The sequence below is a fragment of the Cyprinus carpio genome, chromosome B7 (assembly GCF_018340385.1).
Source record: "Cyprinus carpio isolate SPL01 chromosome B7, ASM1834038v1, whole genome shotgun sequence".
Classification (NCBI taxonomy): domain Eukaryota; kingdom Metazoa; phylum Chordata; class Actinopteri; order Cypriniformes; family Cyprinidae; genus Cyprinus; species Cyprinus carpio.
Genome location: NC_056603.1, coordinates 19,420,979 through 19,440,802, shown reverse-complemented (window position 1 = coordinate 19,440,802; position 19,824 = coordinate 19,420,979). Strand labels below are relative to the sequence as shown.

The window sequence follows — 19,824 nt, the reverse complement described above, 5'->3', positions numbered from 1 at the left end:
GCGCTGGCTTTAGCGGTGCATTCAAGGGCGCTCGTAAAACTGATGTTTGTTGTGACTGCCAGAGTTGTATGCAGGGCGAGCGCGGAGAGGGGAAATCTATATTGTCTATATCGTTGCTTTTTTCGATAGTAATATCTTGAAAGTTCATATCTAGATATAGATACGATAACGATATATCGTTCAGCCCTACTAGGCAGTGTACCAATTAGTCCGTTTTGAATATTTTTTGTTTTTAAAGTATTTGGCTTAGATATTTTGTATTCGTGTGGTTATTATTAATTTTTTAATTTATTGATTTGTCTTTACATCTGCATATTTAGGCACAACAGTATTATAACAGTAATATTTTTCATTATAAGAAAAAAATATTTATTGACTTAAATGTCTTGGGATCCCTGCTATATCATGATATTAAACTCTGCTTTCAATATAGTACACAGCTTTATCATGCATCAGACTGGTTATCACTTAATTAGCCCTTTTTAAATTTGTCCTGTTTGATTATTTATTTATGCATGTATTTATGCTTTTGTTCATACTTTGCTATTTATATTCTCACTGATTGGCCCTATGTTTTTGTCCAATCTGGGCTGAAGCATTTTTCTGCCTGACCAAGAATTTGAGTAAAAATTGGAAAACATGTTGTGGTTAGAGATGCTTGACCCAGCACAGACCAGAAGAGTCCAGAACAGCCTGGGCCTCCTGGGCCGGAAGTAGGTCTTCAGTGAATAAATCTATGCTTTGTGTACCCTGACTAAATTTAGTATCTAGAAGTTTTTTCTTTCCTAAACTGTCATGTTAACTGCTTACTTAATCTTCTTCTGAAAGTTCTAAGCTTTAGATGATGGCTTTTTATTTTGAGATAAATGCAGGAAAAGTATTTGGGGTCAGAGGTGAATCGTTGAACCCCGTTATTCAATATCACAGTGAGTGATGTTCCACATTATTACATGGCTGCACAGTAGACTCCAACACTGGTGGATCAACTGTGTCTTTTCCTGTTTTAGAAAGCCTAGTTGGCCTCCCATCAATCCCTGATGTTTTTACTGCCTTGACAGGGTCTATGTAGGGCATAGACAGACACATTTCAGCTTGATTTAACCACAGCTTTGTTTCATTCCCTCATTTAAAGCCATAAGGGTCCCCTTTGGGTATTTTGGTCATAGTGTGAGATTCTTCTTGCCCTGTTGGGTGGAAAGGTTCTTGACTTGTAATAAGGTGCTAGAATTTCTCAGGACTAAATCAAGAGCATTGGTCGCCGTCGCAGTCGCCAGGTCGGTGTTATAGTGCAACAGAGCTCAATTAATAAACACCAGCCTGTTATATGAAACATGCTTGCGGACGTTGGTGCGCCATAATGGCTGCCAAATGACCTGGACATAGGGATATGCAGACTTTTTGTGCATAGTCGAGTGGAATACACAGGTCAAATGTTGGATTTGTGGAAATCCTCTGTTCATATATAGCAGGACCCCACATGCAGACTGCATTTCCAGCCTGTTATTTCCCTTACCGGTCAGAATAGCGCACAGGGAGGGCAGACCACAGGGCTTGTAGGGTGTAATCCAGTAGTTCTGGTGGGGAAATTGGTAACTTGCATTAGGACAGCATTTTTGCCGTGTGGGCAGATGGAAATGAGCAGATTTCTATGTGTTTTTCTATCTTTAAATAAGAGTTTGGAATGAAATACACCTGCTTGATGGAGCTTGCTAATAGATGGTTAGCTCCCAGGAAACATTGACCAAGCCTTCCTGCTGTGGCAGAAACCTTTTGTTTCTTTATCACACCCAGTTTTAAAAATAGATGTATACACACAGTTTGTAATTAACACTTTGCAAATCGCCAATGAGAGTAAAATTGGTTTTGGTTGGTAAATAAGTTGGCCAAGAACTTTGTTAGAAACGTAATTTATAGTTTGAGTCAAATTGCAAGATTGAAAATCTGACCCTCATGATGTCAGTGAAGTGTCTATATATTAGTAGCTCACACATTTTCTAAATAACTTCTACCTCAATTTACCAGTTACACTATAACCTGTCCAGTTTTTCAAAGATTAAGAGGAAAGAGTTATATTATACTTGACCCTGGCAGGGCTCAAAACGGTATGTTTTTCAATAATTGAAATAGTTGAATATTCAATTTAAACTTCAAAATTACAAAGTGAAAATAAAAATAAATCTGCGTAAAACAATATACAGTGAATGACAATATTAACAGTATTAATGACACTTAAACTTAAAATGTAAAAGTAAATGGCAGTTCAAAATATGAATAAATACTATAATACCTATATAAATAATAATGAAATAAAAGGTCCCTAGAAGTAAACCAGTTCTTTATATGATGTATTTTGGGAGTATCACACTACTGTTTAAAAACTCTATTATTATTATTATAATTATTTTGAATATGCTTGACTAGTAAGAAATATCTATGACTAGTAAATTTTCTCAGTTTGTTCACCATTAAAAGATGGTTCATTTTAGAGCCTGAACACACACAGACAGAAAATTCTTTAGAAGTTCAAAAGATTCTTTTTGGGCTACTTAAAGGCCTCTTGCAGCAGCAAAATATTAAGTAAGAATGAGCCTTGCGTTCAGCAAAGTATTGAAATTCCTAATGCATTCCACACTTATCAGAATAGAAATGATAATTTCTTATCAGAAATTTACTAATCATACTGCATTTCGTTGCCTTGTACCTTACATGTGCAGTGACAATAAAGTTGAATCTAATCTAATCTTATCAGATACTCAGATGCACTGAAATGGCTTTTGCTGAACTGCAGAGACTCTGGTGACAGACTAGTACAGCATGCAAAACTCTTGTTTTGCATTCAAACTGGCCCCCCATCCCACCTCTCTAGCACCTCTAAAAATACATAATGTATCTTGAAGCCGCAGATATGCGAGTCAGCCAAAGAGTTGGAGCCAAGCTAGAATGACATGTCTGGGTCTTCATGACCATCTGAGCCCTTCAGTCTCCTCTAATGAGGGTCACTTACCATTATAACAATCACCTTCTTTCCATATACCTAATAAAATGTTATTACGTTTAGTCATTTTTAGTTATGAAATCATATTTGGAGGAACCTGTGAAGCAATGAGCTGTGTCTCCCTTTTGACTTCCCTGGAAATTGTATTAACTTAAATTTAGATTAAATTTGAAAACATCATATACTGTAGCAGTGGAACAATGTTGTTTTGATGACTTACAAAATGACTATAATGCATCTAATGTTGTATGAATTTTCATAAAAATAAAGTTTCAGAAAGTGATACACACTAGGTATTGTGATGAACCGCCACATCGCTGAAACGGTACTGATAAGACATATTCTCTGTCCTTAATTTTAACAATAACAAATTACCACCCATTCATCACTCTATGGGTGGTTGTTTGGGCCAGTGTGTGGAAATTGTGTCCACAATTTCACCTGTCAATCTTCAGGTCAAAGGCCTGTCTACATGTTTGGATTCTCACCATCAACACTGTCTAAAATAACACTTTCCAAACACAGGTGAAAATCTGCACGGCTCTCTTTACAACATGTCTCCGAGACATTCTCGCCTCTTTAAACTGAGCTCAAAGTGCTGATTTTTATCAGTTCTGTGTCTTGCATATGAAGTAAGAAGTGAATGTGAATTCATTAAATATGGACATTATCTTGGCCAGCATTTTGATAATGGAAGTATGTTTATACGAGGTATGTATGAATAAAAAGTATGGTTATGTAATGTAAAGTGAGTTTTGCGTGCAGATGCATTTGAGAGAGAGAGTTGAGTTTCTCTTGTTGGTAGTCCTTTCCTTCTCTAGAATACTGATGATGGTGGTAATGCCCTTGCCACAAGTTTAACCCTTTCTCCCATTTCTGTTCCATTCTCTCTCTTTCTCTTCAGCTTCCATCTTGCTGCCACCAGAGGACATCTCGACTGCCTGAACCTCATTCTTAATCACGGTGTGGATGTCACGGCCACGGATGCCACAGGTGAGGATTTTGCTCTAGATGGGAGAGTTTGAATACCAGAGAACACATATATAAAGATAAAATGTATCCCTTAAATGTACTTTTATGGGCAGTAAAACTCTCTGTCCGGTTTCCTAAAGGAATAATGTACAAAATGGTCTTTACTTACTCTCTGTCAATTTCCAAACCAGTAATTTCCAAATTGAGGAACAGACATGTCTCAGAATTAATTAAGAATATTTCGGGCGAACTAATCATGGTTGAACATCTCTTTAAATGTTAATGATATAGCCACACATTTTTCACCAGAGAGTGAGGTTACTCTGGAAAACCTTTATAGACGTAAGCCATAAAAATGTCACTGTCAAATGATATGTATAGAAGAACTGTTTGATGTAAAATGGGAATGAATGTGGAACATTCTTGTTAGACTCCTGCTGTTGACATCAGTCTCTACAAGCAGGCTGGTTAAGATTGGTTCATCTAAAACACTTTTGCTATCTAATGGCTCCTATTGATTTGCTGTTTTGTTCCTGTAGGAAAAAATGCCTTACACCTGGCAGCCAGAAATGCCCATTCACTATGTGTGCAGAAACTACTCCAGGTAAAGCTGCTTTACGCAATCAATACAGTTTTAAGGAATGGCTAGAAACTCAATGTATTTTTGTACTCTTTTTCTTTTAAAGCCAGTCAATTTCTGCTCCATTGTATCCTCTTTGATGTGAAAGAAAGGTATTGAATCATATTTTTGAAGAGTAGATATGAGGTTTTTTAAGTCTGAGGACTGTGATGATGAGATGAACTTCAGAAAGGATTATTTACGGCCTCCATTGTAGGGCTGTGCCGATTCAATCTTGTGTCGACGTGTCCAGGTTTTCTCCTTATATTGTGTCGATGCTTCACTATTTTTCTAATTATGTTTATATGATTTATGACTTGATCATATCATTCCCTGAAGTTCAATTAGGAACTTTCTGAACAGCATTTTTTAGCACAGTCAAAGCTGTATCATTGAGATTTGGTGCTTAAGAAAAATTACTAACCATAGCTGAAGGTAGTTATGCTGCTTAATATTTTTGCAAAAACTCTAATGCTTTTTTTGTAGGATTTTTTTAATAGAAAGTTCAAAGTAAGCATTTATTTGAAATAGTAAATACATTCACAATGCACATCCTTTCTGAAAAAAAAAAATACTGTGTAAATTAATTAGGCCTATTGAAGAGTATGTTTTCAGATTTGTGTACAATATCATAGTCGATACCCAGCCCTGCTTCATTGTCATCTGTATGTTCAAGGAAGGGCTGCAAAATAGTTTTTTAGTTCGTTTACAAACCTTTGCTGCTATTGGTGAGCTTTCTTCAGCCCACAGGCTCATAAGCAAAGTGTAGCAAATAAAGCAATGACCTGAACTCAGCTGCATAAAGCTGAACCTGACATCCTGATTATGAGAAAATTATGCTGTTTGAAGGCAAATTGAGCAGATCTTGTTTACAGATACGCCACTTAATTTCAATCAATTAATCAACAAACACATTTTGCAAGAGGGTAAAACTCTGTCTCTGTGCTGTAGTGAGTGATGGTGCTAGAGATAATTAAGATGGGAAATGATTCTTGCTTGTTGATGACTCCAACAACAGCGTCTTTGTCACAATGACTTGTTTGTGTTAATTACTTTACTTTGTACCTCAGGGAGCAGAATTAGAAAAATCTGACTCGACTAATTGTGTAAAAATTAGTTTTAGTTTTTGTTTGATGCTTGCCTTTGAAATCACTGACAGCTAATATGAAGCGTAATCCACCATAAGTGTCACGACTGTGTGCTGTTATTCAGACAACATTGACTCACTGGATGAAAGTATTTTCCCGGGTGTCTGCAGTGTTGACAGGCTGCCCGTACTGTAACCTGCAGTCTAAATTTCTATGCCATCATCATGTGCAATCTGAGACTGGCTCCTAGAGCCCGTCAGATAGAGTTACCCAGGACACAGTTAGCCAGCAAGACCATGTGACCTTGCTACTGGTTTTGGAGGCTGTTGCTAGAGCATAAAAGGTTTTTATAGTGACTGAAGTCAGAGGAGTTGTTTTGTTAGAGGTAGCAAAAAAGAGATGGAGAAAGTATTGGGCTTGAGAAAGTAGGACAGACAGTGGAATATGGAGAGAGTAGGAGAGATTTTAGAAATGAGGGCACAGGGGGTGGTGGGACTGAAGACCACTGAGGCCAGTATCTTAGCAACACTCCTTTGCTCGACCTGGTTTCACTTCTCAGGTTCAGAATCATTTCAAAGCGTTGAACTAGAGTCTCACACACCCATGTCATTCTGGGCCGCTCTTGGTGTTTGTGTTCATCTGTTGAGGAGCAGGCAGTCATCTTGGATGAGTTTAGACTCATCCTCTGAACTTTTAAAGCTTATTGTCCATGAAGTGTTTGTGAATGGAGTGACTGTGGGTGTGACGAGTGTTTTGTGTTTCAGCACAATTGCCCAGTGGGAAACGTGGACCTGCAGGGAAGAACAGCCTTGCATGATGCTGGTAAGCAAAAAGCATTGTACATTTTAAGGTTTTGTTGGAATTGAACTGCAGTCCTCTCTTTTCCACCTAACGTGGCAGTTTCCTGCTCCCTCCATTTTTTTGCTCTTTCACTACTTCTTTTAACTTCCTTCTACAACAAGTGGTGAAGCAGAGATGGAAAGGGTAGTGGATGAACATTGAATGTGATTCTTTGAGGCGGCAGCAGTCATGATCAATAAGATGTAGTTCACAGGCTTATTTTCCTTCCCTCAGAAGGCTTTCATGTAAGATTTAGAGCTCCTGCTCTTACTCTGTGCCCAGTGGAGGTTTTAGATTTATTTATTCTTTTTTTTTTATGTTTGAGTGTGATATCAGATGAGTCTACTGAATCTAATTCGCATGCTTGGGGAAATGTTCTGGAATATTATTATTGTTTGTCTTTTCAGTCATGGCCGGCTGCTCCTCCAGTGTGAAGCTGCTCTGTGACAGTGGGGCATCAGTTAATGTCTGCGATTTTGTGAGTTAATATGTGGCTTGTGGGATATTTAATATCCTGATAACTTCTTTATAGATTAGGTTTTTTAGATTAGGTTTTTTTTGTTTAATGACTTTTCTATCTGAATTGATGCAAATGTGCGCTTTTATATGTGTGTTTATAGGATGGTCGCACTCCATTGGTGCTTGCCACTCAAATGTGTCATCCACACATCTGTCAGCTGCTGTTAGAACGAGGAAGTGACATCACAGTCAGAGACAAACAGAACAAGTAAATATCATATTCATATTTCTCAGTAATCGGTTTTTATTGCCTCTTTTCCTGCCCTGCCGTGTTTTTATTCATCTCTTTAGATTTTATCCACCTTATTTCTTATTGTAAGCACAAGCGCCAACATTTATTCCTTTGGATATCAGATGCTTTCAGTTATTTTAGCTGCTTGATAATGCAAATTGGCATTATTGTTAGCAATGATTTGTAGCGTGAGCACTTTTATTCTTCTAGTTACTGATCTAAAGCGGCTAATGAATCTGAAATCTCACAATTTCATGGAAAATAGCTAACTTTCATGTTGAAATATAAGGTAAATAGATGGATATAACAAATGTATCAGTGTTATTCTTGTCCTAATAATTCACAGGAGCAATTTTAAATGTAATATTTTGATGTCATATTGAAAATGTGTTTGTGTATTTGTTTGTTCACTCAGAACGGCATTGATTCTGGGCTGCGAGTATGCATGTAAGGATGCTGTGGACGTTTTGTTGAAACATGGTGCTGACGTCACTGCTGTGGATGGTTTCAGCCATGACAGTTATCACTATGCACGGCTCAGCAAAAACCAGGAGCTTGTCTCTCTGGTCAAGAGTTATCTGGACATTGCCACAAAAGGTTTGGTTGCATCCTGTTTTTATGATCTCTCTCTCATATGTCTACAGTTTTAGAGCAATAGAGCAGTGCTTAGATTGCAAGGAATTAAAATGTACCTTAAACTGCATTGGGACAACACTGTGTAAAATTATTGACATGACATAAACTGAATTGGCAAATTTTGTAAATGCAAGAGCAACAACATGTGATTCACTGGTCCAAAGAACAAATACTGGACCAAATATTGTATTAATATTAGCCATATTACAAAGTGACTGTTAAATGTGTCCAGAGATTGAGTTTGATTGTACACACAGTTTAATGGTTGGTTGCATTTTATTATTTGCGTCAGTTGTCACATCAGAACAGATGAAAGTCTGCAATCTAATATACTGGACGTTCAGTAATGTAAATGAGAAAGAAAGTACAAGAGGTCAGTTTAGGAGAGGAATCTCACATTTTAAATTGAAAATTAAAAGGGAGGGAAAAATCAAGCAGGTTGTAATGTAGTCCTGCAGTTTCACAGTCCAAGCTTTTTGTAGATGTGTCCAGAACAAGCACTCCAAACAGCCATAGTGACAACAAACAAGCAGAGCGAAAAGAAGTGATTTGCCAAGCAATTTCTGGCACAGACACTATTTTCATAGGAACGAGATATTCCTTTATCACCTCATTACTCCCATTGTTCCATTTCATTATCCTTTGCATTTAAGTGAAGTTTATTATTATTATTTTTCATTTAATATTGGAACTTTTCACAAAGAGGCTGATGAAAATGTCTGCCATTCTTGGTGTAAATCCGTTGAATGCAACTTTTTGTCAGATTTTTTTATCCTTTTTTCCCCCCTGCAGTTCACATTACTTTGTTGCATCACTTTTGGTGTGAATAGGCCTTTATCAGGTGGTAAGGTTATAGAGATCAAAGCCCCAAGAGCTTATGCACACGCTTCCTAAGAAGAGTGTAGAACAGTCTTTTCAGCTTCATACTTCAGAGTAAAAAAGAAGCGCTTATTCATACTATAACTCCTGAGGGAAAAAAACATCTCAATCCTCCTTCTGTCATTTCATGAATTGCTAATTAATCATTACTCATTTGTATTCACAGCAAAAGAGGCTGCCAAGATGGAACAAAAAAAGAGACAGGTATACACATTTTCACCTTCACTTCATTCTAAACAACTCCCTGCAGATGAGATTTTAAGAAACATACAGATTATAATCAATCACAAAAGGTTAAAACCTTTCCTCCCTAACTTTTGTTAGTGTCTGAGTTTTATAACTTACTCCAAAACATACCAATATATTTTCTTTAAACATACTGGACAGAAAAGGGCTGCATTTATTCTCATTGAAGCTGTCTAGAGCAGTGAGTCTGGAATCATACAAATGGAATTTATGATTGATGTGCAGAGAACGCAATTTAGTTTTTCTCATTCCAGCACTTTTGCGTCTGTCATATTAAAAGGAAAATTAATTATTTTAATCTGATATAATTCCTTATCTCAAACCATGTTTAGTGTTTTGATGCACTGATCTGACTGTACCTGCAGTAGAGACTGCAATGCTGTAGAAACTGTTACGCACTACTGCCACCCAGTGTTCAATCAATGTAGTACACAATATAAATATTTTTTTTTTCTCTAAAAGAACCATATCCAGCGCTTTTTATAATTTACGCTCTTTTTATCCTCCTGAAGTTCACTTATCTTAGTAAGTCATAATTTTCTCATTTAAAAAATGCTTTGAATGCAATAAATGTGTTTTTAAGGTCAGACTGTAATAATCAGTGACCATGGTGGAAATAAACTGCAGCCACTCATTTCTAACATGTGGATTTATCAGAAGTATATGTAGAGCAGCAGTTTCTTCTCCACAGCTAGGAACAGCACAGTTTTGCATCTGAAAACAATATTCTCTAGTTTATATTAACAATATTAGCCTGAAATTATATTAACACCATTTTATTGTTGTAAGTTAGTTTTTTCGGACTCAAAACTTTGGCCTTAAAATTAAATTAAAAGGTCATCATGATTATTTTTGTATGATTTATCATTTTTACATTTTATTTTCTGTGTCTGTTGCAATCTGTGGAGATGGTCTCTGAAACCTCTAACCATGATAAGATCATACAGGTGAGGGCCAGTCAAATCTATGACAGTATGACATTGCCAGTAAAATGTTCTTGTTCTTTATTAATAGTTTGTTCATCATTGTTCGTTAATATTAGACCTGGACTTGTTTTATTGTTCCATTTACATGTTCCTTACACATTCTGTAGATGAATTGTTTATTAATTATAAGGGTTATAAGACATTTATCATAGACATGTTTTTGCATCGCAGACTGTACATTAATACAAATGAGTGAGCAATTGATGAGTCTGTTTGTAAATGTGTGTATGTTTGTGTTTTCTAGGACTTGGAGAAAAAGAATGAGAGCCAACAGGAGACACTAAAGCAGTTCCACCAGGAAAAGAGAACGCTGCTCGATAAAGTTAACACGCTTCAGCAGCAACTCAGTCAGGTATTTCTTCAGGCATTTTGTGATTGGCCAATTTATTTGCAAGTTTGCGCCTTATAAGGGTGTTTTCAGCACTCCAGAAAATTGAAGCCAAAATACTTATATGTGGCAATTTTATCAGAATTTTTCTGAGCAGGCAGTTGTGCATTTCTATTGCATTATATTCTATAGATATCTTGTGTAAAATGTTCTCTCTCTCTTTCTATGCTATCCGTTTTTTTTAAAGGAAAAGTCAACAGTGGAGGACATTCACAAGGAGGTAATTTGTGTGTTGTCCTGATGGTTTCCTTCTGTGTCCCAGTGACATTGTCTATTTTCATTTTCATCTCTTCATCCCATTTCTGTCATAGTATTGATGAAAGTATTGATTTTTTTTTTATTAAGGTTGGGTGTTAGTTGCTATTGAATATTCATGTGTATCGGTTTTGTACACCAGAAAGAACAGCTGAAGCGTTTACTTTCTGCCAAAGAGAAGGAGGAAGGAGCCAGGGCCATGGAGACTGTGAGAGTCCAGCAGCGGAGTCATTTGGTTAGTAAAAATATTTGCAACATGCTCATCAAGGACTGCTGCTCGTTAACTCCAGATCCAGCAGTTCATGATCAAAGTTTGATGAAATGATGAATAAATCTGCATGTTTTTATTTTACAGGGAGATTACCCTGGCCAGTCTGTGATCAAAGGTGATTTTGTCTTTTAAAATTTGGATCTTTAGACTGATTAAGTATGACTCTTCTGATATTAGAGACCTCCGTATAAACAGTGTACTGATTTTGAAATAACGTTGAGTGTAGGGATGTCAGAAAATATTCTTTTCTGTAAGTAAAGGTGTGTTTGTGTGTTTTCATTTTGGGATCATTTTTCTCTGCAGGAAAAGACAATGTACTAGTGCGACAGTCACACAGCCTGGATTCTGCTCAGGTGAATTTAAATTCCTTTAAAATCTTCTTAAAAGTAATGCCAAGGATTTCAGCTGAGGACAAAAAGCTAATTATATTTCCTGTTGATGTAAACCAACTTCAACACATGCCAGTTTTCTGCTACTAACAGATTTTAATCCACAAAATTTTGCCTTATATACAAGTTTAAGTTTATCGTTAAAGTATAGCATGCTCTCTGTTACCACAGAAGATTTTCTTTATTTTTACAAACAAGGTCATATACAGTAATGTAGCTTATACTGTAATAAAGTCCCCTTAACATTTAAATACTAACATGAGACTACTATGATTTAAAATTGGTGTCGATGGGTAATAAAACATCCAAAAGGTCTAAATGTTTATATATTAAAAATTGTCATAAGTATATATTTATTTTTTGTATATTAAGAGGGTAACACTTTATTTTATGCCTCTAATATGTGTAAGATGGGCATTATCTGTAACATGCAACTCATGTTAACATTAAGAACTTTAACAGTAAATAGTTTATTATTATTATTACTCTGTATGTACTTGTGTAAATGCACCGAAGCCATTCAGTTCAGTGTATATATAGATATCCTATGTTCCTTATGCAGTTCAACAATAGCATCAGACTTCAAGTGCAAACCTAAATGTAAAATCAAGAATTGATTCTAAAGGTTTGCTGAGCATGCACAAGCTTTACATAAGGTCATTTCACCCAAGGCTTGTCATTTTAGTATTTTTTTTTTTCTTCTGATGTTCAGTAATGCAGTGAGCAGATTGGCTGTGTCAGCTGAGTTAAGCTTAGGAGAGGCAGTGGCAGTCAGATAAGTTGCTCTTTCTCATTTCATTTCAGAACCTCCATAGCTTGCAGTGTCAGAAGGGTTTATGATTTATTAGTGCTATTCTTTGAAGGGACGTACTATGCCTGGGATCAGCTTTTGGGCAGATGTGGTGGATGCAATTTTGTTGTCACATTAGCAGCAGAGACATCTTTACTCTCACCTATGTTAGAGGTCAGCGCACACTTTAAAAAGATGAAAAAATGCACCTACTAAAGTAGGATCAGATGTCTGACTTGGGATGTGGCCTAGATAAAGTTTTCTTTGAAAGTTTTATGCCCTAGTGTGACCCCATATGAGAAAAAGTATGGGAACCATTCCATATACCCATCTCTTTTAAGGCTGGCTGTTGATTTTTTTTTTTTTTACTATTCATTTCTTGTTCTAATAGTCTAGAGGAAAAGGAAAGCTGTGAAAAAAATATTTCCAGGCTTTTCCACTGCGGTGTAGTATCCACTTAAAACACACAGACACTAGGATCATTTGTTAAAATGTTTTGTGTGATTAATAATGAATGGCTACTTGTGTTTGAATTTAGATCTTGCAGCCTACAGGACCATCTCGATCAGTGGCTCGACCTTTGGAGCTGTCTCGGCCAGTGGTTGGTGATCCTGAAACACTCTTTCAAGAGCTTGAATGTGTCCGCAGACAGCAAGAGGCTGCACAAGAGGAGGTGGGCAGCCTCCAAAAGGCTCTAGCATGCAAGTCTCAGGAGTGTGAGGAGCTGACTAGGAAGTGTGAGACCACCAAACGCGAATCAGATCAGCAGATTCACGAGTTGGAGGAAGCCATGGGAGATGTGCAGAAGCGAATGATAGACTCTGAGGCAAAGGTGAAACAGCTTCAGGCTCATGTGGTGGCGGTAAAGGAGCATCTCAGTAACCAAGTTGTTGATGACCTCAAAGCACAGCTGAATGAGGTGAAGGCAAAGTATGAGGGTGCTTCTGCTGAAGTTGGACGGGTCAGGAACCATTTAAAGCAGAGTGAGAAAGCTTTGGAGGAATACAAGAAAAGTGAAGGGCTTCTGGCTGTGGAGGTTGAGAGGCTCACTGCAGAGCTGAGTGCAATGCATGAGGACCATAAGAACATGGAGGAGACGCTCTTAAACTTGGAGGGTCAAGTGAAGACTGCAGATGCCAGGTTGACCTTGATGGTTCCTGGAGAGAAGTTTGACAACATGAAAAACCTCCTTACCAATGCTGTAGATGAGAAGGAGCTACAGCTGGCTGAGTTAAGGGAAGATTATGACCGTGTGCTGGAGGAAGTGGCAGAGCTCCACCGTGCAATGGATGACCGACAAACGGTCCCCCTGCAAGAGCACGAGCGAGTACGGGCTGCTCTTGAGGAGCAAAGCTCAACCCTGAAGAAGAAACTTGCAGATGTCACTGCAAAGTGTCAGTCATTAATATGTGAAGTGGAGGAAGGTGATGATGAGAGAGAACTGCTCAGAGAAGAGCTGCAGGAGCTCAGCAACAATATGAAGACCAAGTTCGTGACCTTGGAAAACCATGAGGAGGTGAAGAGGTCTATGGGACTCGCTGTGGAGGAATTGAGGGTTAGGTTAGCAGAGGAGACTGAGAAGAGAAAACAGACTGAAGAGCAGCTACAAAGGCTGCAGGAAGAGAAGACTACTCTTTGTGAGAACATTGCCAATCTGAGGAGCATGTACATCCCTTGTGAACGTTATGAGAGCGAGATGGCTGCACTCACAGAAATCAACACAGAACTGGAAAGAGATCTTAATAGCCTTCAAGATCAATACCAGGAGAAAGTCAGTGAACTTGAGATTTTGGCAGCTGAAAAATCATTACTGAAGCAGAGCTTTGACATTGAGTTTGTCACAAAGAATGAGCATGAGAGAGTGCAGACAGAGTTAAATGAGGCTTTGGAGAAAGCAAAGATTGAAATTGCAAAGTTGAGGGATGATTATAGAGTTGGGGATGAGGAGTTACAGAAGGCGAAAGAAGGAAATGCTATGTTGAAGGAGGAGTTTGAGAATGTGCAGGCCAAGTTAGAAAATGAGTATATAAGCCGTGTGGAACATGAGATCTTGAAAACCACAATGAGCAAAGCTTTATCAGAAGCAGAGGGAAGAGCTCAAGATGCATACTCCAAGTACCAGTGTGCTCAAGAGAGCGCATCAAAGCTCCATGAGGAAGTTGAAGCACAGAAGAAAGAGTTGGATACTATTCAAGAGGCATTGCAGTTGAAGTTTGTTCCGTTGACTGCTATGGAGGAAAAAGAGATGCATTTCAACACCGTTTTGAAGGACTTGGCAGAAAAACTTGCCGAAATGCAGGAGATGTACAGTGACGAAAAGACCAAAGGGGAATGCCAAAGGCAGGAGAACGAAAAATTGAAAGATGAGATGGCATCTCTGCAGCAGAAACTTCAGACGGGGATTGTGTCCAGTGAGAAGTACAAAGAAGTGGAAGATCGCTGCAAGGGCCAGGTGGAGGAGCTGAGTCTGAAGTTGGTGGAGCTGGAGCAGCAATATAAAGAGGTTACGATCCAGCGGGCCGAACTAGAAGAGAAAAATGCATTGTGCAACTCTGAGATCCAGAGTCTCCAAAAGAAACTGAACTGTGAGTATGTCCATCTGGAGCAGTTTGAGGCCATGCAGAGCTCTCTGAGTGGCAGCCTGCAGGAGGTGCAAAAGGAGTGCAAGTGCCTACGTGAAGCTCATAGACTGGAAGTCCAGCGTGTTCATGAACTAGAGAAACAGCTTCAGAGTCAGAGCTGTGATGAGGCCCAGTATAGCCAGGTTAGAGAGGCTCTGGAACATGAGGTCAATGAGCTTCGCTTGGCACTGCGGGAGGAGGAAGAAACCAGTGCGCAAAGGGCTGAGGACGTAGCTACTCTGCAGACTGAGCTTCTTAGAGCCACACACGCTCTGGATGACCTCCGCAGCCATGAAGAGCAGGTGACCAAGCTCAGAGCTGAAAAGCAGAAGTTGGAGGAGGAGGTGCGTGAGCTTGGCGATCGGCTTTCAGGACTGGATGAGCAGTATAAGGACCTATACAGGGAAACGACTCGGGCTAGGGAGGGTGAAAAGAGGGCGAGAACAGAAACCGAGGCCTTGCAGGTAAAGAGTGCCTCTATTGAGAAGGAGATTGGAGATCTGAAGGAGAGATACGAGGAATCGATGGGCACCATTGTAGAACTGCAGAAGAGGATTCAGGCATCCACAGAGCAGACTGAGCTTAAAGACAAAAGGGTAAGACTGTTATATACTAATTTGTTACGTGGAAGAGCTTTTTCGATAAGTGCCTGATATTTTGTCTGGTTATAAGCGAGGTGTTTTTCATTTCAGATCACAGAACTGTTGGCAGATGTTGAAAGGCTGAAACAGGCTCTGAATGGCTTATCCCAGCTGGCTTATGCTGGCAACACGCCCAACAAGAGACAGACTCAACACATTGACGCACTCCAAGCCCAGGTCAAGAGCCTCCAGCAACAGCTGGCTGTGAGTAGCTCTGTGCACATACACATACCGGCGGATTTGTTTGTAATTGCCCACAAATATGACATGCCGTCACCTTGGACAAAATAATACACTCACTTACTGACTGACTTGCATTCATGGCACATCCTAGAGCCTTCTGCCCTATAATTTAAAGAAACTGGGGCTGATAGAATGGCTTCCAAGATTTGGTGTTACTCTGAATTAAATGGTCTGTTTTACTTAAGCAATATAGTATATGTGTAATTTAAATCCATTTTAAATTTCAAAAGTAATTCAAAATATTTTGGTCATGTTTTTGAAAGAAGAAATTTGTGAAATATTATTACAATTTAAATAACCGTTTTAATACATTGAAAATGTAATTTATTGTAATGTCAAAGCTGAATTTTCAAACTCATGGAACATCTGACCTTGCAAGACCTTATTATCTGAAACTTGTAAAACACGGTGCAATATGTCTTGCCTTTCTTTATCTAAACAGGATGCTGAGAGGCAACACAGAGAAGTGGTTTCAATTTATCGAACTCATCTTCTCAGTGCGGCACAGGTAATTGTGTATGAATGTGAGTTAAGTGTGAAGGGTTTTTTCTTCTTCTTTTCTGCAGTAGCAGTTCCTTCAGTTTTGCTCCTATGTCAGGGTCATTTATTGAAACCTCTTAGGTATGCTATAGCGTGTGGTTTTCTTTGTTCCATAGATGACATGCAGAGATCAACAGTGCTGTTTTATTGAGACACTGTGATGGTATATGGGTCATAGCCTGTAGTTGCATAGAAGTTTCTGGAAGCATTTCTAAACATGGATATATCCTCACTAAATACCGGTCACTTCTTTTCTTTCAGGGTCACATGGATGAAGATGTCCAAGCTGCCTTATTGCAGATCATTCGAATGAGACAAGGTTTTGTGTGTTGAGCTCAGCACACTGAGACTACACTGACTCCAATTCATCATTCGCACAGTAACCTCACGTTCAGCTCAGTGCGGTTTGATACTGCTCTGGAATACTTCGGTCAGAAAGTCACATATTGCAACATTTGACGTCCTGATTAGGCTGAGTGTTGTAAGCACTAACATTGTGTATCTATAACATAGATTTGCTTTGTGACACTACTAGATATAGCAGTAAGGATAGTTATACTTATCCAAAATCATAAATCATAAACATGAGAGGCAATGGATAATGATTTATTCACAAATGAGCATACTGGCTTAACTAGGTGCGCTATTGCTACAAGCTATAGAGGTGAAGGAAAGTGTGGATTGCTTTAAAGATGTAAACTGCACATTCAGTGATTAAGTCTCATGTACGTCCTTATTTCATGTTGAAATAACCTAACTACAGTTTAAAGAAGAACATTCCCTCGCTCCACTCTTATAGCCTTGATCTGAGCTACATGTACAGTGTATTAATGAGGGACTAGAGATTTTAACCTTCTGTTCTTAGTCCAGCATTATTGTATCCTCAGCAGTGGTTACAGTAATATTCTGGTTAGAGGAAGTAGATCTTTCAACACTAAGGAAACTAGCTTCCAGGCTTTAGTGGAGTGGTGTGCACAGAGGCACATCCTGGGCAGACAATAGTAATATAACATGTAAGTTAATGCACATACAGTATACAGTAAGAGCATAAATGCACAGTAAAAGTCATTTGCACAGATGTTTTGGAGGCTCCCAGAATTGTTATGATCCAAAGTCATCATAAAAGATCAGAGCACACCACTGCAGCTTCTTCGTACACTTATCTTTTGCAGATTTGCCCATGTCCATACACTGGATCGTTTGTTCCAAATACGTGTGATGTATTTGAGTCAGTGGGTGTCTGTTGGGTTGGGTGACTTAGGGTGGAGTTGTTGTTTTACTGAAGTGTTTATGTTAAATTGCTTTGCTTCTGCAGTGACAGCATCAGACTGTGTCTCACCAGCGAAGCATTTAACACTGAGGCCTTTCATAACACTCTATCCCTCATGGTCCTGTGTCCTGGCTGATATCGCCATCTAGTGGTGTGACTTGGCTGGCCAAGTTTGATGTGTGGTTTTGTGTAGGAGAATGTGATGCATTTAGGAATTCTCCCTTTTGATGCTTCCCAAATCTGATATATCACCTTTTACATGGCTTTGTAATGCTTTTGATTAATGAACAACACCATGTTTGTGGTAACTATTACAGAATTCAGCAGGACTGGAATGGAAAGGCACAATAATCTGTTCAATATACATGACTGTATACTGACAGACATTTATATTTTGTGGATCTGTTTTTTTCCCCCTTCTTCATCTAAACTGTCAAATTATCATTTAAGGTCTCCAATCAGATATTCTAAAATTGAGCACCCAACCATGGCTGTCCAGTATTGATTTTATTTATTTTTAAAATACCACCGGCGTCGTGCCATTTGGTTTGATTGGTATCAACTGATGCTATTGGTTTTCTCTTTTGGGGATGACTAATTGTAATGGTTTCATTATTTATAAGTATTACATTCTAACTGTGCTCTTATGATTATCAGTTAGTCTGTGTTTTTCCTTCATGGACATTTTCTTTCCTTTTGTTTTGAGTCTAACATCAATAAAAGTGCCTCTTTTAGACTAAACTGGCTCTGTGCAAATGAATAAGATTAATCCCAGCAGTCTCAGAGTGTCATGAAGTGAACCTTGCCTTTGCTGGACCATTCCAGCCCCTCTCACTCTCCTTGAAGTGAACGCACATGTTGTTACTTTAAATCCAATTGAGGGCTCTTTTTTCCCTCCTCATGTGGTTTGCATTGATTTGTACCTTAGACTTTAACTTACCTTTAAAACAAAATGAGATTTACAAATACAAAAAAAAGATATAAATATTTTTCTCCCCATAAAGGTCATAGTTATTACTATCTTAAGGTGAGTAAAAAATGTAACACTGCAGAACAGAATCAATGTTGTTTGCCTTTCTTAGTTTGTGCAATATGCTTTGATCAGTCACTTTTCATCTGTATCAACCACTTTATTTCTAAAGCTCTAAACGTGTCCCACACCTGATTCATTTCAAATTTTTTGTGTATGTGATTGCTGAAACGACAGCTCTCAGTTTGCCTCTGATTGCTCTCTCCCCCGTTCTCTTGCAGTCTCTTGTTTTTATGAGTCTGTTATTTGTGGCCTGCCCTGCATAAGCTGTTCTCAGCAATTATGGCAAATACAATTCAATCTGTTTGGAGCTTTCCCTTTAATCTCATTTCCAGGACCATAAGCAGAACCAGACATCCTCCCACCACTCCCCTCTCTTTCCCTTTCTCTCTACCATTAATCATGTCCGTAAGGATCACAGTGGAACCCTGTCGTTTAGCTGGCTCCCTGGTAGGTGGGCAGACTTGAAGCGGGGGGATCAACCCTGTTTGTATTGCTTTAATGTGGTTAGTTACTCAGTCGGTAGTCTTTGTGTCGTGATTCACGCTCACTTTGACTACAGAGCCCTCCACGTGTCAGGCGAATAATTTGCTCCCTTTTTATCTGTGCTGCACATCTATTTTTTGTCTGTTTTTGATTTTGTGTGCATTTGAAGTTTTCTTACCTTCCCTTTTAATAGTTTAATAACAAATGCAGATGTGCACCACATCCCGTTCTCATCAGTTTCACCCTCTTATCATCGGGTCTCCCATACATCGTTCTGGCCGCGTTAATAGCTTTTAAAAGAATGTCATGGAAACCCCCATCTTTTCTCATTAGCCACCCTGGATCGGTCACCTCTGCTCACCCCTTTAATGTTTTTGCAGAGGTCCCTGCACTTTGTTGCCTCAATAAAGTTCATTTATAGGATAACAGGGCTCTGGAGGACACATGGGGCTGATTTGGACTAGATGGATTCAACATGTCTCCTGCCCAGCTCCTCTCTGATCCTTGCCATGTAATCCATACCTCCCTGACCTCATCATCCATCATATAACACCTGGGATGAGGAAAAAAATGGTTGAAAAAATATATAAAAATGGATTTATTGGCTGGCCGCAGGAGAGTCCCGCTACCACCGTCCACAGATGGGTTTTTATGCACGAGGGAAGACACAATAGGGTTGAGTTCTGTACTTTTGGTGTTTTACCTCCATTAAAGTGTTTGAGTTAAAAATAAACATCCTTGTTTGAGTGGGTCAGCAGTAGGCGGCGGAGGGTTGATTAGATCACACAGGTACAAAAATTTGATACTGTTGAGCACATTTCAAAGAGACTCCTAAACCACAAGGTCATTTTGCAGGAGGGGGGTGTTGTACTCCAAAGTTGAAATTTT

General features: G+C 38.8%; 1 protein-coding gene across 3 annotated transcripts in view; it reads left to right on the top strand.

Moving 5' to 3' along the window:
- LOC109093775 (uveal autoantigen with coiled-coil domains and ankyrin repeats protein-like) overlaps positions 1 to 18,161 on the top strand; it is a 39,607-nt gene extending 21,446 nt beyond the window's left edge. For 2 of the 3 annotated variants that reach the window (XM_042727736.1, XM_042727737.1), the window contains 17 exons: positions 3,900 to 3,988; positions 4,507 to 4,571; positions 6,439 to 6,496; positions 6,922 to 6,992; positions 7,135 to 7,241; positions 7,681 to 7,862; positions 8,947 to 8,984; positions 9,935 to 9,973; positions 10,257 to 10,364; positions 10,588 to 10,620; positions 10,798 to 10,890; positions 11,011 to 11,041; positions 11,230 to 11,279; positions 12,644 to 15,322; positions 15,419 to 15,571; positions 16,053 to 16,118; positions 16,412 to 18,161. In XM_042727736.1, coding sequence (XP_042583670.1) covers positions 3,900 to 3,988; positions 4,507 to 4,571; positions 6,439 to 6,496; positions 6,922 to 6,992; positions 7,135 to 7,241; positions 7,681 to 7,862; positions 8,947 to 8,984; positions 9,935 to 9,973; positions 10,257 to 10,364; positions 10,588 to 10,620; positions 10,798 to 10,890; positions 11,011 to 11,041; positions 11,230 to 11,279; positions 12,644 to 15,322; positions 15,419 to 15,571; positions 16,053 to 16,118; positions 16,412 to 16,483 — 3,934 coding nt within the window. In that variant the 3' untranslated portion in view covers positions 16,484 to 18,161. The remainder of the gene's footprint in view (positions 1 to 3,899; positions 3,989 to 4,506; positions 4,572 to 6,438; positions 6,497 to 6,921; positions 6,993 to 7,134; positions 7,242 to 7,680; positions 7,863 to 8,946; positions 8,985 to 9,934; positions 9,974 to 10,256; positions 10,365 to 10,587; positions 10,621 to 10,797; positions 10,891 to 11,010; positions 11,042 to 11,229; positions 11,280 to 12,643; positions 15,323 to 15,418; positions 15,572 to 16,052; positions 16,119 to 16,411) is intronic. The other variant, XM_042727738.1, reaches the window with a different exon arrangement.
- Positions 18,162 to 19,824: the final 1,663 nt, after the last annotated feature.